Raw genomic sequence first — 16,914 nt, 5'->3', positions numbered from 1 at the left:
GGCAATGAGACGTAACATGATGGGAAATCAATAAAAAAAAAGGGGGAGATGCGGTTGGATACACGACTGGGAGAACTCCATCAGACAGAGTGGAGGCCACTTACTCTGTTGGTGTGGCTTGGATGCTGAGACGTTGGGAAAGTGAAACATTCCAGTTTGTGAAGGTCTTCATTTGAATACAGCCGCTAAGCTCACACACATGAGGCCACTTACGTTGATGGGGTCCAGCACTTTGACTGCCGCCTGACTCCCATCCTTCTTGTTGGTCACCTTGTAGACTTTTCCATACGTGCCTTTGCCAATGGTCTCCACGATGTCCCAGTTAGCCGACGGATCTCCAAGGTTCTCCAAGCCAATCATGCTGGACTTGTAGGGATAGACTCCATACAATGACCTCCTGGAGGACGGAACACAAACATCAACGACTGTGGAGCAATTTCACTTCCAGCTTGGTGTTTTGTGAGTAAGAGGACATTTCCGATGAAGTATCCATCATGGAAGCCCCCGGATTCTATATAGCGGTTGCTGCACCCCTCCAGAAGTCACAATGCATGCATCCATTCATTCCTTTTCTACCGCTTTTTCCTCACGAGGGTCGCGGGGGTGCTGGAGCCTATCCCAGCTGTCTTCGGGCGAGAGGCGGGGTACACCCTGGACTGGTCACCAGCCAATCACAGGGCACATATAGGCAAACAACCATTCACACTCACATTCATACGGGGAGAACATGCAAACTCCACACAGAGATGGCCGAGGGTGGAATTGAACCCTAGTCTCCTAGCTGTGAGGTCTGCGTGGTAACCACTCGTCCACCGTGCCGCCCTAGTTATTTCGTCCACCGTGCCGCCCTAGTTATTTCTTATTTTCTCTTATTATGTCTATTATATTGGGTAATAGGAGTGCAAATGTGACTATAGGGGTGTTATTTCAGGTCTAGAGGGCTCTAATGGTGTTCAAAGGTATAATTATTCATTAATTTTCTACCGCTTTTCCTCACGAGGCTCGCGGGGGGTGCTGGAGCCTATCCCAGCTGTCTTCGGGCGAGAGGCGGGGTACACCCTGGACTGGTGGCCAGCCAATCACAGGGCACATATAGACAAACAACCATTCACACTCACATTCATACCTATGGACAATTTGGAGTGGCCAATTAACCTAGCATGTTTTTGGAATGTGGGAGGAAACCGGAGTACCCGGAGAAAACCCACGCATGCACGGGGAGAACATGCAAACTCCACACAGAGATGGTCGAGGGTGGAATTGAACCCTGGTCTCCTAGCTGTGAGGTCTGCTAGGACCGCCGTACCGCCCGCATTCATTATGTGTCTCCCATTATTTTTCCATCAGTCATATGTCATATATAATTGTGCTATGTGAGTGTTTTTTTTTGCCACCCCTGTTCTAGTGTATTTGAAATGTAAACAAGAGAAGCAGATGATGCAATGTAGTGCTATACTTGCGGTGTTACACAGTGTAGAACATTGATTCCCACAAGATCTTCTCCTACGGTTCATTGAAAAACAAGTGTTCCTGCCAGAGGAGGGGGAAGATACTAACTGCAGAGGGAGGGAGGGGGGTAAAGTGTATATAATTGTACTTACATGGCAAATGTTATTTTCTTCTGACTCATTGGTGCTGAGAATAAAATATAAGACCTCTCCGGTGATCATAATACAAATGCCAGTAGGAGCAACAAGTGGTGTTTGACGGAAGACCGCTTAGCTCCGCCCCCACCCCCAGTCCTGCCACTGTGCATCCCTATGAGCTTTGTTAACTCCTCAGGATCAATTGGATTGGACGCAGATTAGCTTGACACGGCCGCACACTTTCACTGCAAACACTTAAAGGGGAACGGCACCTTTTTTTTTTGGAATCATTCCCATGTGATTCCCATTATGTGAAACATGAACACATATTTCTTTCCCTTTTGTGTACATTATAACACCTGAAAAACAGTTAATATGAGCTAGCTAACAATGCACCTCATTGGGACACACCTATTTTGACTGTATCCAAAAATGTATAAAAATGATAAATTCTGAGAATAAAATGGTGATATTACTAGGATAAATTTGACAAAAGTTCAAATATTGTATATATATATATAATATTATATATATATAATATATAATATTGAAAAAATGTATCATTTTCCAAGAAAATGTTAATAATATAACCTGATGAATACTGTATGTATCAGGGGTTTTAACTGTATCCAAAAATTTATAAAAATTCTAAATTGTGAGAATAAAATGGTGATATTACTAGGAAAAATGTGACAAAAGTTCAAATATTGGATATATATATAATATATAATATTGAAAAATATATTTATATAATTTTCCAAGAAAATGTTAATATTATAACCTGATGAATACTGTATGTATTTTTTTTTTTTTTACTTGAATGTGTGAGCATCCACCGTGTAAAATTCCAAAGCGACAGGATGATGGGGAGGAGTGTTTGTGAGGTGGTATGACCCTGATAGTTTGATGTGAACAGCGATCAACCCTCAGATTTATATATATATATATATATATATATATATATATATATATATATATACACTGTGCAACACACACACACACACACAGATATTTATGAATTGTGTTGCATTGAGGGTGAGTAATGTAGATACGACATGAAGATGCAGCTTGGAGATGCAACAGATATCCTTCACGCCGTCCTTCAAGCAGCAGCAGCATGTGTTTATGCTTCCCACATCATAAATAATTGCCTCCTAATCCAGCTTCATCTTCACTTATCCATCAATGCTGCAAAGCTAATCGCCCGCTTTAAAACACTCCCTGAACGCCACCTCTGCCTTATCAATCAGCCCGTTTCCCTCGCTGACCTTCTGCACATCATCATCATCATCCACACATCCTCCAGCAACAGCAACAGGCCAGGGTAAGATGATGCATTCTCCAAAGCAGCAACTGGTGCCTGTGGCGTCTTTCTATCCTACCTCGGAGCAAAGTCATGCAAGATGCTGCACAAACAAACAAAGCATGCAGTACATGAAGACCGACATACCTGCTGTGTGAAAGTATCTCCAAAACGACGCAGCCTAATTCCTGCTAAACTATCAGAGTGAATAATTCACCGGCAATGTGAGACCTGCTCTGCAGCGGAGTTAAATATGCAGGTGGCAGGTGTATGCCGCTCATAATGGCTGATATGAAGCATCTCAGGTGGCACGCAGGTAACCAGGAAGTCCTTGCACGCTGCCAGTGCTCCACTGTATATATGTATATATATGTATAATGTACAGTGAAGAAAATAAGTATTTGAACACCCTGCTATTTTGCTATTTCTCCCACTTAGAAATCATGGAGGGGTCTGAAATTTTCATCGTAGGTGCATGTCCACTGTGAGAGAGATAAACTAAAAAGAAAAATCCAGAAATCACAATGCATGATTTTTTAACAATTTATTTGTGTGATACAGCTGCAAATAAGTATTTGAACACCTGTGTATCATCTAGAATTCTGACCCTGAAAGACCTGTTAGTCTGCCCATTAGAAGTCCACCTGCACTCCATGTATCATCCTGAATCAGATGCACCTGTTTGAGGTCGTTAGCTGCATAAAGACACCTGTCCACCCCATACAATCAGTAAGACTTTAACTTGTAACATGGCGAAGACCAAAGAGCTGTCCAAAGACACCAGAGACAAAATTGTACACCTCCACAAGGCTGGAAAGGGCTACGGAGCAATTACCAAGCAGCTTGGTGAAAAAAGGTCCACTGTTGGAGCTATCATTAGAAAATGGAAGAAGCTAAACATGACGGTCAATCTCAATCGGAGTGGAGCCCCATGCAAGATATCACCTCGTGGGGTCTCAATGATTCTAAGAAAGGTGAGGAATCAGCCCAGAACTACACGACAGGACTTGGTCAATGACCTGAAAAGAGCTGGGACCACCGTTTCCAAGGTTACTGTAGGTAATACACTAAGACGTCATGATGTGAAATCATGCATGGCACGAAAGGTTCCCCTGCTTAAACCAGCACATGTCAAGGCCCGTCTTAAGTTTGCATATGACCATTTGGATGATACAGAGGAGTCATGGGAGAAAGTTTTATGGTCAGATGAGACCAAAATAGAACTTTTTGGTCATAATTCCAATAAGCGTGTTTGGAGGAAGAAGAATGAAGAGTACAATCCGAAGAACACCATCCCTACTGTGAAGCATGGGGGTGGTAGCATCATGCTTTGGGGGTGTTTTTCTGCACATGGGACAGGACGAGTGCACTGCATTAAAGAGAGGATGACTGGGGCCGTGTATTGTGAGATTTTGGGGAACAACCTCCTTCCCTCTGTCAGAGCATTGAAGATGGGTCGTGGCTGGGTCTTCCAACACGACAACGACCCGAAGCACACAGCCAGGAAAACCAAGGAGTGGCTCCGTAAGAAGCATATCAAGGTTCTAGCATGGCCCAGCCAGTCTCCAGACCTGAACCCAATCGAAAAATCTTTGGAGGGAGCTCAAACTCCGTGTTTCTCAGCGACAGCCCAGAAACCTGACTGATCTAGAGAAGATCTGTGTGGAGGAGTGGGCCAAGATCCCTCCTGCAGTGTGTGCAAACCTGGTGAAAAACTACAGGAAACGTTTGACCTCTGTAATAGCAAACAAAGGCTACTGTACCAAATATTAACATTCATTTTCTCAGGTGTTCAAATACTTATTAGCAGCTGTATCACACAAATAAATTGTTAAAAAATCATGCATTGTGATTTCTGGATTTTTCTTTTTAGTTTATCTCTCTCACAGTGGACATGCACCTACGATGAAAATTTCAGACCCCTCCATGATTTCTAAGTGGGAGAAATAGCAAAATAGCAGGGTGTTCAAATACTTATTTTCTTCACTGTATATATTTTTAGAAATACAATCAGCAAGCATATTTTTGTATTTGTATTTTGTATTCATATTTTTCTTTATTATTAGCACATTAGCTCTTAAACCTGCCCACGAAATTCAGCAAATTCAAAAAGTGAGCGAGTGAGACTTCCGACACTGCTCAAAATAATTTGTTTATTATGATCCTGGTTTTAAATTCTAAATGTTTGTTAGTAAAAAGCCTATTTAGGAACATTCAGAAAGGATTATTATTAAAGATTTGCCTCAATTCACCTTTCCTTTATGAAATGTACAAATGAAAATACCTAAAACATAGGGCAATAGTCATAACACATTTCATCCAAATTGCAAACTCAATGTCATTTCTATTTTAAAACACAATAAAATACATAGAATTTAATCATTATACTACAATAAATATTATTTTATTACAATACTCTCACTATTCCCACAATTTTTGAATATTTATTGTGAGTTGCGATTTGTCCTACTTTTTGGACAGTCATTGAACGCACCAATGCACCGTTCTCCGATGCAAAAAGGGATGTTTGGATGTATTTCCCCCTTTTTCTTTAACCTCATACTTGCTCCCGATTGTTGATACTATGTGGGAATGCATAAAGGTAAGATTTGATGACTTTGAGTGCCAATGTGCATCATTGTGGTAGTTCGATGCTAAATCGCTAACGCTAGCTAGCAAACACTGGACTTCAGCCACGGTCATCACATTGACAGCCCGTCAATAGCAGCTAGAACTCCAATTTTAGCTAGCAGTTCAATGCAAAAATGATCAAAAAGATGTAAAAATGTGAAAACCACTAGTTAGTTGGGCCACTATTATGCCAAGGTAGAACAGTATATGACAATAAAAACAATACCTGCACTGCTGCTGTCTCTGGCAGGCCATGTAATCCGTGATAAATCAAACACAGCCACAGTAGATACAAATAAGTTTGGTCTTGCTACAATGGATTTGAAGCTAACATTACCAATCTAAATACTCTTTTCTTTCTCAATTTCCCATCAATATTTGTTCCAGCTTGTGGCTACAGAGGTACCATGCTTCAATCAAACTACGGTGGCGGCCGAGGGTCAAAAAGGAGGAGCGCACGTTAATCGCATGTCCAAAAAATGACGCCTTAAGAGGAATCTTCCGCTAATGTGCCGTTAATGCGTTAACTTTGACAGCACAAGTTAATTGACAATACACTGAACTTATGATGTGTACTATGCTGTATGTGTACAGTACACACAGAAAGAAGGTAGATGAAGGGTCGGGGTGCTGCTCTACTTTGTTGTTGGGGTTTTGGAGAACAAGACACCATTGGCCTGTACGGTCCGGCTCAGGTTCCCCTTCATTGTTGACCTTCCTGCACGGTAGCACGGTACGCACACACCTTTCACCATATTAGCCCATGTTTGTGGCTGAATAATTCAAGCGTTAAAACAAACGGTTGCCTTGCTCATAATGGGGGGGTATTTGTTTACTTTATTTAGTCATGTAACATCTCAGGTGCAGTACCGGTACCAAACATACACGTACTTTTATTGATATGCATCACAACTTGCCAGGATTATTATTAGGGCTGTCACTTGATTACAAATTTACATTCAATTAATTCATCATGATTAATCACCATGTGCAACAATGCACATGTTGACTGTATTTTATGATGAAAAAGATAAATGAGAAGCCAATAGTGTCAAGCCTACGTCACAAACGGATGTACCATTTTTTTGGGCAGGTGGAGAACGTACGTAGTTGTGGTGACCACGAAGGAGTAAGATCATCACACAGCCAACGAACAGCCTGTAAGACGGATGTTGTAAGACCAGCGCGTCAATCAAACTTGTACTACCTTGTAAAAAAAGTACTACTTGCAATAAAAGTACTACCTTGCGTTCCGTACGGGCTTCATTGCATTTAAGATTTGAACCTAATTCATCAAATGGCTCGAATTTGGTATTGGATCGCCACGGCGGGTGTACCTAATGCTGTGGCCACATGGTTGCCAGGGTCAGTGATCATGTGACTTGTGCACAGAAAAAGCGTTTCATCTCATTTTCTGCTTCCAAGAATGACTTTTTCTCTCACTGCTAAGTCCTGGCAAGAAGGCCACCTTGGAAACTAAGAGAACCTTGCTTGCTAAGTCTGTGGTAAAAAAAAAAAAAAAAAAACCCTGCAGTGAAGTAAATAATCCCTTCTAAGGGGATATGAAGAGGCTTTGCAGTAAAGCTTCAGCAGCCATGAGTCAGTCAGGTTGTGGGAAGGAAGCGAGCTGCCCTTGTTGTCACCCTGCACAACCAAAACGCTCACATGACCACCACACAACATTCATTCATACACCCTGGACTGGTCGCCAGCCAATCACAGGGCACATATAGACAAACAACCATTCACACTCACATTCATACCTATGGACAATTTGGAGTCGCCAATTAACCTAGCATGTTTTTGGAATGTGGGAGGAAACCGGAGTACCCGGAGAAAACCCACACATGCACGGGGAGAACATGCAAACTCTACACAGAGATGGCCGAGGGTGAAATTGAAGTCCGGTCTCCGCTAACCGCTAACCACTCGACCACCGTGCAGCTGAGCGGGACTAAGTATGTAACAAGACACTCAGGGCGACAGATTCTGCCAAAAGCAGTAAAACGTGACATACTCACCAGTGCAGTACAAGAAATTGGAGGGCCCCCGAATGACAAGATACCCCCCCCGTAAAGTGTTTTTTTTTCTAAAGAATTTTGAAAAGCGCTATACAAATAAAATGTATTATTATTATTATTACGTTACGTACATGACTTGCAATGATTATCTGCTCCAGACTACAAGTCCTACACATGCTTCTCACCTCATTCAAATACCCTCAACAGTCTAGGCATGCGAGTCTGCCCTTTTTTGTCTCTGTTCCATACAGGAGAGGAGGAAACACAAAACTCACTCAGCATAAGGATGAAATACAAAAATCGATTTCGAAGGTATAGCTGCTCACCCCCCCCACCCACCAATGATAACATATGATGATCCTACCTTTGGTTGGTTGTGTCCCTAAGTCCATGGCTGACGTCTACAACAGAGGATGAAAGTTTCAGCAACACATTCTGGCATCCACTCCCTTTTAGCCTTTCCTAGCGCTGCCAATCTTACCATCCATAGCAACACATCCAAAGCCATTTGGCCCCTTTAGCCAGTCAGGCGTTGAATAATAAATAATGAGCTTATGGACGGACACCTGAGCAGGCTGGACCTGCAGACAGGAAGCTATCACTTCACTCACCTGAGCAGGAAGCTGAGCAGGAAGTGTCCGACAGTGCAAGGAGCATCTCACGTCCACAAGCATCTGTGGGCTAACATTCACATTATTATTACTCCTCTGTGCTTCAGGAAAGTGTTGGTGGCCACAAGGCCTTCGTTGTTCATCGGGGCTCGACCCAATTCCGCTGCAAAGCAAATGCCCACAGAGACCAGTCACATGGTGGAAGGATTTCTTGCAGGGTAGCAGGTCACACAGTCCACAAAGAGTTACTCACGATTCATTATTAGAGCCCTGTAGACATGACAAAACACGACTATAGTCACATTTATACTTTTTTTTTTATTTACAACATATTGCGCAACTGCAGGGTCTTGAGACACATGCTAACTCGCAAACTAGAGAGCTAGCGACCTAAACGGTAGCCTTCAAGTTATTTCCTTTAAACTTAAATAGCCAAAAACTTACCACTTCCACACGGATAGGGAGGATAACTATTAACAGTTATTTAACCTTTAACATGAACATTAATCAAACGTAATAATTTTTTCTGGGTACATGATACCATACAGCATCCATATCAAAAAAGTGTGCAGGCCGCACTAACATTAAACTTTCATATCAAGGCGGGGGCCTCAAACTAGTGTCCTGCGGGCCACATTTGGCCCGCGGGCCGCATGTTTGAGACCCCTGGTATCCCCAAGGATACAAAAGCTAGCTCAGAGATTTCAGCAGTCAGGTTCCAAGAATGTAGCGAGGACCACAGAAAGACCACAGGAACAGTTCTAGTTAAGACCCGGAGTGGCAGGTCAAGAAAAATCTCCCCTAAGTGAGGTACTGTGGACTGCTGAAAGTCAAATGGAGTTATTTGGACATACCGGGTGGCTTCTGCCTTCCTTCTGTCCGGGGGTCCGCCTGGCTTTCATTCGAGTGTAAGCATTTTGACGCCATTGATAATAATAAATAATAATAATTGAAAGTTTTGGTTGTGCGTGTGGGCAGTTTATCTATATTTAATAATCAAAATGAAATGAAAAAGCAATAAAAGCTAGAGCACAGCAGAAAGTGAAGAGCGATAACACGAAGCAGTGTGCTTACATTTTATTCACATATATTACATGTTGCATTAAATGTCCAAGTCATACTTTCTGCTCAAAAATGAGAAAGTTATCTTCTGCGGCTACAGTAATGTACTGTATTCTCTTCACTCACACAAGGGGAACACAAGAGCTTCCAACCACAATTTACACTCACTGCCTATTTGCTTTGCTCATTTACAAGGTCGGGACTGCAAACGTGATGACCGGGTGAAAGTCAGTAAACATAAAAGCAGCATGCATGAGTTCAGCCACTTGCTGTTTTTTTTTTTTTTGTTTTTTTTTTTCCTAACATTTCAAGTCTCAACTCAAACGGCGGAGATTCCTTCCTGGCGCTCGCCCCACCGCGTCCTACCGACCAACCGAAACATCTCACAGGCACGACTGAATGAAATAAGCTAAGACACTTACTGAAAGAATAGAAAGGATGTCATGCACAGTGTCAAGTTCAAAATGTGGTGGAGCGTTGGAATGCACCAATAAAGTCATCCCAGTTCGTGTACTGGTCTAAACTGGAGTCGGCGTTCCAAAGCCGGACACCTCACGGGGAAACGTTTTATGCTTTTTTCCATTCATCCAACATGATTTCCATGGTGTTTGTTGAAGGAATGAACAGAAGAGCAGTGATGGAGTCTCCCGTCAGTGACAACCTTTTCCTTTTAGACTGCTCTCAAACGCAGTTGATTCGTTTGTTTTTTAGTAATACAGTGGAACCCCAGTTAACGTTGAAAATTAACACCCAAATTTTGCCTTGTTTGCATGTACTTTACTGTTACCATTCCATATGGAAGGTGTTGTTGTGTTATTAGTAACTTCGTGTATTTTTAGCACAAAACATCCTCATTAGCATCTTGCTAATGCATGGAAACAGGAACATCCATCACCTGTCTATGTCAGCAGCAGTGGACTGTAGTTTTTTGCTAACAGTTACACCACAAAACACACCAGTGTAGTTTCACCGGCAGACAACAACTTTAAATGCATATGAATGACGAATGAAAACTATAAATGAACATTTAATGGCACTTTTACCTTTACTGAAGCAAGATCAACACAGACACCACCTTCCTGTTTTGCCATGAGTGATTTCTCATCTCAAATCTCTGCTTTTCTTTGGATCACGGCTGCAAAATAAGGGAAAACAGAGCCAAAGAAAGTTACAAGCGCCCAGCATTATGATTAAGGAGGTGAGAAACCACACCACCATCCTGTTTTGCCATGAGTTATTTCATGAAATGTCTCAAAGCTCTGTTTTTTTTTTAATCGCTACTGCAAAATAAGCCAAAATGGAGCCAAAGACATCTGCAAGCGGCAGCATTTTGAAGTTGAGAAGGTGAGAAACCACACCACCTTCCTGTTTTGCCATGAGTTATTTCTTGAAATATCTCAAAGCTCTGCTTTCTTTTTTTTATTACTACTGCAAAATAAGCCAAAAATGGAGCCAAAGACATCTGCAAGCGGCAGCATTTTGAAGTTGAGAAGGTGAGAAACCACACCACCTTCCTGTTTTGTCATGAGTTATTTCTTGAAATGTCTCAAAGCTCTGCTTTTTTTTATCACTACTGCAAAATAAGCCAAAAATGGAGCCAAAGACATCTGCAAGCGGCAGCATTTTGAAGTTGAGGTGAGAAATCACACCACCTTAGTGTTTTGCTATGAGACATTTCTCAGCTTCTTTCTTTGGATAATTTTGGGGTTATTTTGCAGCCATTATCAAAAGAAAAGCACAGACTTGTGATGAGAAACACTACTGGATCAGAGCAAAACAGGGAGAAGATACCTTTCATGAAGGTACAGGAAGTACGCTTAAATGTATTATATGTATTTATGCATGTAAAACTATAGCTGTCAAACTATGAAAAGGTGTTTTGTGTTAACATTTTTGGCTTTGGGGAACAAATGAAATTTTGATTTGGTTAGAGTCTGGAATGGCTTGACGCAAACCAAGGTTCCACTGTGTGTATATATATGTATTTTTTTAATTATTATTATTATTATTCTCACACCTTCACCACATGCAACCCAAAAATGCAACTGCAGAAGTTGGTGGTGAGCGTGAGGAAGTGACCAACGCGCGTCCTTTAAAAGTGACTGGAAGCCGACGTTGGCGGCCTTCCAAGCAAAAAACAACCTTCACACGAGGTAAAACCACATGAACAAAGAGCAGCAGCATTTATTTTATTAAATACCTAAATCTTATTTCCAGAAAAAAAAAAAACAACAAAAATTCCTGAGGATGGATTGCAACTAGACCCCAAAAAAGAAAGAGTCGTTTTGCTCTTTTGGAAAAAAAAAAACCAAAACGCTATCTAGTATGTTGATGTCACGCAGTCATGCGGCCGCACCCGTCAGGAGAAACCATACTTAAAAGGGATATGCATTAACGGCATCATAAATGGTGCATTATTGCAGGGATAATCAGGTATTTTGATATATTGAGACCCAAATAAATACTTCATCTAAAGCCTACTCCCAAACCAAAGCACATTTCCGAGAAAAGTTGTGCTCCGTTTGAATTTGACATGTCCAAACTGTGTCTCTCCCCCCTCCCCCTGTTGAAAACTAAGCGATAAAATACGCACACACGTGTTAGTTAGTCTTAGGGCTCATGATTGATTGTACACCAAACTTCACACACAGCGAGGCCGTGGCACCGACGCCTTCAGGCCAGCTTTCCCGTCAAACGCGTTTCACGCAGCGGCCAAAAACGACACAAAAACACAAATCGTCTTCAAAAATGTCACGGCTTTGCACTTTTCAAGTGAACTGCGGGTGTGGTGGGGGGGGTGTGGGGTCTTTAGAGTCCGTTATAGTGAGGTCCCCAGCGCTTATTGATGTGATCAAAAGTGTGCGAGACCCACTGCTGCTCCAACACGCGATATCGCTCCTCACACAAGAAGAGGGGCTTGCCCCGGCTGGAAGAAAACACAAAAAGACAAAAGAGTGAGAACTGTAGCGACACTTAATACTGTTCACATCATGGGGTTACATTTTGGCAAAAAGGCTTCAAAAATGTCTGGATTTGATACACGGCTCGCTCCTCCCGCTACCAAAAACTTATTCATACAAATGTATGCATACATCCTTTACGTTTCATGGTGTGACAGCCACAAAGAGGTGATGATGCAACTCCACAACATTAGAAAGCATGTTTGGTTTAGTTTTAAGTGGAAAAAACAGAAGTGATTCCCATTAAAATAGATGCTCCGCGAGTGTGCCATTTATTTGTCCAAATACCAACCGTTGCCAATTTTGTTTGGACGTATTCGAGCTATCCGAAACTTCAGGTTATTTTCACAGAATAAAATACCCCCTTACTTTTTTCATACAAAAAAACGGTGATAAATCACTGCTTTTACTTTGAAAGCAAGAAGCGAACCAACTCGCAGTATATCCTATATACAGTAGATACAGATACAGTATATAGTAGATATAATCATGTTCATGCCACAGTCCTGTTTTCCCGTTATTATTAATTATCATTGTAATATACAATGTACCCGGTCAGAGTAATATACAGAGTACCCGGTCTTGAACCCTGGTCTCCTAGCTGTGAGGTCTGCGCGCTAACCACTAGACTGCCCATTGTTATATTATTATTGTTATTACCATTGTCATTACTATCATTATTGTTATAATCTTTATCATTATTACCATTATTATTGTTATTATTATCACATCTTCATCTTTAAACATGTTTCCAGCCTTCTGTGTGTGTGTGTGTGTGTGTGTGTCACCGTAAATCACGGTCCTCCTCTCCGTGGGCATCAAGGTAAACAGAACCCCACAGACAGAAACGATGGCCACGGATGATGATGATGACTGAGGCGTTAATCAGTAGAAAGATGCCCGTAGCCGCGCCACAGTGTTGGGAGTGCTGCGGGTCCCCGAGAGCAGACAACCATGAGTCCGACTGAGCTGGAGCTGCAGCCTCGTGTGTTTTCATGTCGGAGTTACTCACCAAAACACATTCACAGATACCCTGCTGCTTGCAGCAAACCCCCTTGAGACACACAAAGGCGCCACAGACAAGGCAGAGTGCGGGGTCCTTTGGCACCTTTTTGCAGGCAGTGCAAGCCTTCCTGTGGTAGTACTGGAAGATGATGTTGTAGTTGGCAGGCAGCTGAAGGAGGCGGGGTGCCGCCCACTGCGGATCCTGGACCAGCAAGGTCTACACACAAACACAAACCACAAGGGAGAGATACATTGAGGTGGCTCCTTTTGCTGCATTAAAAGTTGAGTTTTAGCGGGAACTTCCACCACAAGGGTGTCCAAAGTGCAGCCCGAGGGCCATTTGCGGCCCACAGCTGCTTTTTCATTGGCCAATGACACATTCTAAAAATAGAATTTAACAACATTTGTTTTTTTGGGGGGAAAAAAATTGCTTTACCATAATTTCCGGTGTATAAGCAGCTACTTTTTTCTTAAACTAAACCCTGCAGCTTATACAGCGGTGTGACAGATGTATGGTAAAGCTCTAATCTTGCTACTGCTACTAATGGTTGAAATACCGTGCCACTCATGGTGTCATCTTACACACACTAAACTCATCACACAGCGACTTGACACTCAAGAAATATACAAACAATTACAAATAGGAGTTTAGAATAAAAAATATATATTTTCCCACATAATGTATTGCATTATTTCTTTAAAAAGTCAATATTAGGAGTAAAAAAATTTCCAGGAAGGGAAAAAAAACATTTGGTGAATAAAGTCAAAATAGTAAAAAAAGAAGTTGAAATGTTTTGGGGGGAAAAAAATGGATGGCGCAAAGTTGATACTATTAAAAAATGTTCTTGAAAAAAAAAATGCGTATCTTCTCAGCAGGCTGCACAGTGGACGAGCGCAGGCCTCACAGCTAGGAGACCGGAGTTCAATTCCACTCTCGGCCATTTCTGTGTTGAGTTTGCATGTTCTTCCCGTGCATGCGTGGGTTTTCTCCGGGTACTCCGGTTTCCTCCCACATTCCAAAAAGGAATGCTAGGTTAATTGGCGACTCCAAATTGTCCATAGGCATGAATGTGAGTGTGAATGGTTGTTTGTCTATATGTGCCCTGTGATTGTTGTTTTGTTTTTGGTGATGGCTTCCCTTTTCCTTGGCGCCATTAAAACAAAATGATTATTGAGTAAGACAGCTATGTGATGTGATAGAAAATGTGCATTGATATAAGTTGAAACCATTGACTCAAATGTAAAAGACTATTGAAATACTGCAGTACATGCAGTACCTACGTACCAGTGATTGCTCGGCCTGCACCTGAGAGAGCGCGTTGACCTCAGCACACCACTGCGTGACCAAGGGGAAAGCGCTGACCGCCCACTCCAGACAAGAGGCACTGTTCACAGCGTTGGCAGCCAAAGAGGCCGCGGGTACGAGTCCCAGGCACACGGCCAAGGACGAGAACTCTTCTTCCTCCTGAGGACAAGAACAGGATACACAGTCCACATCACTGAAAGGTACTGTATGATGGAAACACAGCAGCTAGCAAGACATTCAGAGTGGGAATTATAGGAGTCCGTCCTCACAACAACTTTGTACACACACGTTCCTTGAAGATGCGCCTAAACTACAACCACAATAATTCAGTCTATACTGCATCCATTTGAGATCCCCGCCTGACTGAACGCACCAAGCAGCCGGTGAGGTTGTCTCCGTAGAGATGATGCTGCAGGAGGCAGGAGAGGCGGAGGAAGGGCAGGCAGTACTGCTGCAGGCTGAAGTGGATAGACTGTGGGGACCACACGCTGGTGCTCAGCTGGAGACAGAAAGAACAGAAACAGCGGCACTCGATCAATAACCAACAGCTTGTTTGGCGATAATAGCGTGATAAATATCTCTTGTAGAGATCTCTCTAATTTATTGCTTTGGGGAAGCCAGGAGGAGGAGAAGGCGAAGAAATGTTCACAGTGGCAGTTAAAGTGGAACGTCTCACCATCGTGTCTTCCGTGTCCTCTGCATAGATGCTGTTGCTCTTGGAGAATTCACTGATCACGTGACTAAGCAGCGCTTCAAAAGACGTATCTGCATTTGCAGCAGCCTACAAATGGAAACAAGCATGGCCTTTTACCTTGACAGAAGAAAGACTTTTGGCATCGAGAACAGCCTTCACTCTTTTTTTTTTTGTGTCCCGTTGACATTTTATTTGCCATTATTTGATGGTTTTTTTTGTTTTTTGGGGGGGGGGGGGCAGGGGGGACAGCGGCAACAACAATTCCCATGACAACAACAGTGACAAACAGGACTGCATGAGTTAAATGTCAATGCTGGCTAAGGGTCAACAATGGAGATGATATCACTGAAATGAAACAGTCCAACTTACCAGTGGCAAGAGTAACAATGAAGACATGAACCGTCATAGTACACAGAATTACAGCAATACAGTTGCAGTAATTACAATCTCACCGCTTGACATCATTCACTCTTCTACCATTTCTTCATTAAAGCAAGCAAAATTAAAAAGCATAATAGCTTCTTTCCACACCAATAATTTTGGAGTTCACGAGCCCGAGGTAAGAAGGACTGAAAGAAATTAGAATATGACCAAGTGTACCTGCTGGTTTGTCCTAATCAAATATCATGACATTACCACTACCATATCACTACTATCAGGAGAACCAGAGTATAGAGGGGGAGGAGCTACCTGCTGTGGCCCAGCAAGGTGCACTGTATTCGGGCACATGCTTCGAGCAGCCGGCGTGACGCCATGGGGGTCCCTTGCAAACTTTTTGCACTTTTCAAATACCGTGGTGCTGGTCTTCTGTTGTTGCTCTGATATCCCCCCCCCCCCCCCCCCTCACCCCACAGGACTCACCTTATCAAAGCTATTTTTAATGTCATAATTCCCTCACATCCAACCCATATTATTATACACTCCCAATAAAAATGATACAAACCATCATGGTTGCATCTAAATTAGCGATTCTCAAGTATTTCCCAGGCAGTGTTTTGTTTGCTGTGATACTGATGATTCCGTCACAAGAGCGGTCCAATTACGCTGACATCGACTGGTAGCTTATCAACACAAGCAGAACTTTTTACTGCTTGCAAGGAAGAAACTGATCCATAGTTGAGATCTAATCAACAAAATGAGAGCCATCACAATCTCTCAAGAAGTTCACTGTCACTACTGACGCATGAGACGGAAATAAACGGATAAAAAAAAGGTCTGGTAAAGAAAACAGTAAGATAAAAGTAATAATGGTGTAGTTGCTTTATGGAAGCACTCTCTCCTGGATTTATGACACAACGTCACGCTCCCACAGACCTGCACAGACCATGCGTGACCACCTTCGAGGTTTTCACATCTAATGAGGCGTGAGCCACAACCGAGGACCATTCAAAGTACAGTCATGTCTCCTTTATGGCGGTCAATCGATTCCAGAACCCGACCGTTTCCGTCAAGTAGGATTCCTTCTTGATAAATGGAACATTTTCATAGTTGCGGCGTGGAAAGCCTCTTTATCCTCTAAATACACTTTTTAACATTATTAGAGACCTCTAGGCATGACATAACACCCCTATAATAATCTTTACATTCATATTACCCAATATAGTAGAGAAAAAAAAATAAGATACTAGAGAACAAGCGAAAAGAAGCCTTTTAAGACATAAATAGGACTCGTGCTCGTTTATGGTGCAATAAATGTCTTCCAGATGTGTGGGCATGAAGTGTCGTCTGGGTTTTC

At 42.4% G+C, this 16,914-nt stretch overlaps 2 protein-coding genes across 14 annotated transcripts in view; both read right to left on the bottom strand.

Moving 5' to 3' along the window:
• myo3b (myosin IIIB) overlaps positions 1–9,078 on the bottom strand; it is a 103,890-nt gene extending 94,812 nt beyond the window's left edge. For 2 of the 11 annotated variants that reach the window (XM_078795395.1, XM_078795396.1), the window contains exons 1-4: positions 8,153–8,581; positions 7,906–7,942; positions 214–397; positions 105–125 (exon numbers count right to left, since the gene is read on the bottom strand). In XM_078795395.1, coding sequence (XP_078651521.1) covers positions 105–125; positions 214–397; positions 7,906–7,942; positions 8,153–8,198 — 288 coding nt within the window. In that variant the 5' untranslated portion in view covers positions 8,199–8,581. Of the gene's footprint in view, positions 1–104; positions 126–213; positions 398–1,601; positions 1,948–7,905; positions 7,943–8,152 lie in introns of those variants that run through there. The other 9 variants (XM_078795392.1, XM_078795394.1, XM_078795391.1 and 6 more) reach the window with 7 other exon arrangements.
• A 139-nt stretch (positions 9,079–9,217) lies between these two features.
• Positions 9,218–16,914, bottom strand: part of ubr3 (ubiquitin protein ligase E3 component n-recognin 3) — a 43,916-nt gene continuing 36,219 nt past the window's right edge. For 2 of the 3 annotated variants that reach the window (XM_058081828.2, XM_058081829.2), the window contains exons 34-39: positions 15,162–15,266; positions 14,859–14,984; positions 14,465–14,644; positions 13,187–13,396; positions 12,963–13,102; positions 9,218–12,140 (exon numbers count right to left, since the gene is read on the bottom strand). In XM_058081828.2, coding sequence (XP_057937811.2) covers positions 12,023–12,140; positions 12,963–13,102; positions 13,187–13,396; positions 14,465–14,644; positions 14,859–14,984; positions 15,162–15,266 — 879 coding nt within the window. In that variant the 3' untranslated portion in view covers positions 9,218–12,022. The remainder of the gene's footprint in view (positions 12,141–12,962; positions 13,103–13,186; positions 13,397–14,464; positions 14,645–14,858; positions 14,985–15,161; positions 15,267–16,914) is intronic. The other variant, XR_013629613.1, reaches the window with a different exon arrangement.

This window comes from Doryrhamphus excisus, linkage group LG12 (genome assembly GCF_037039965.1).
Source record: "Doryrhamphus excisus strain RoL-2023G ecotype Guam linkage group LG12, RoL_Dexc_Guam_v1.1, whole genome shotgun sequence".
NCBI classification, from domain to species: Eukaryota; Metazoa; Chordata; class Actinopteri; order Syngnathiformes; family Syngnathidae; genus Doryrhamphus; species Doryrhamphus excisus.
The sequence above is the reverse complement of the archived record's forward strand: the minus strand, read 5'-3'. Positions and strand labels throughout refer to the sequence as shown.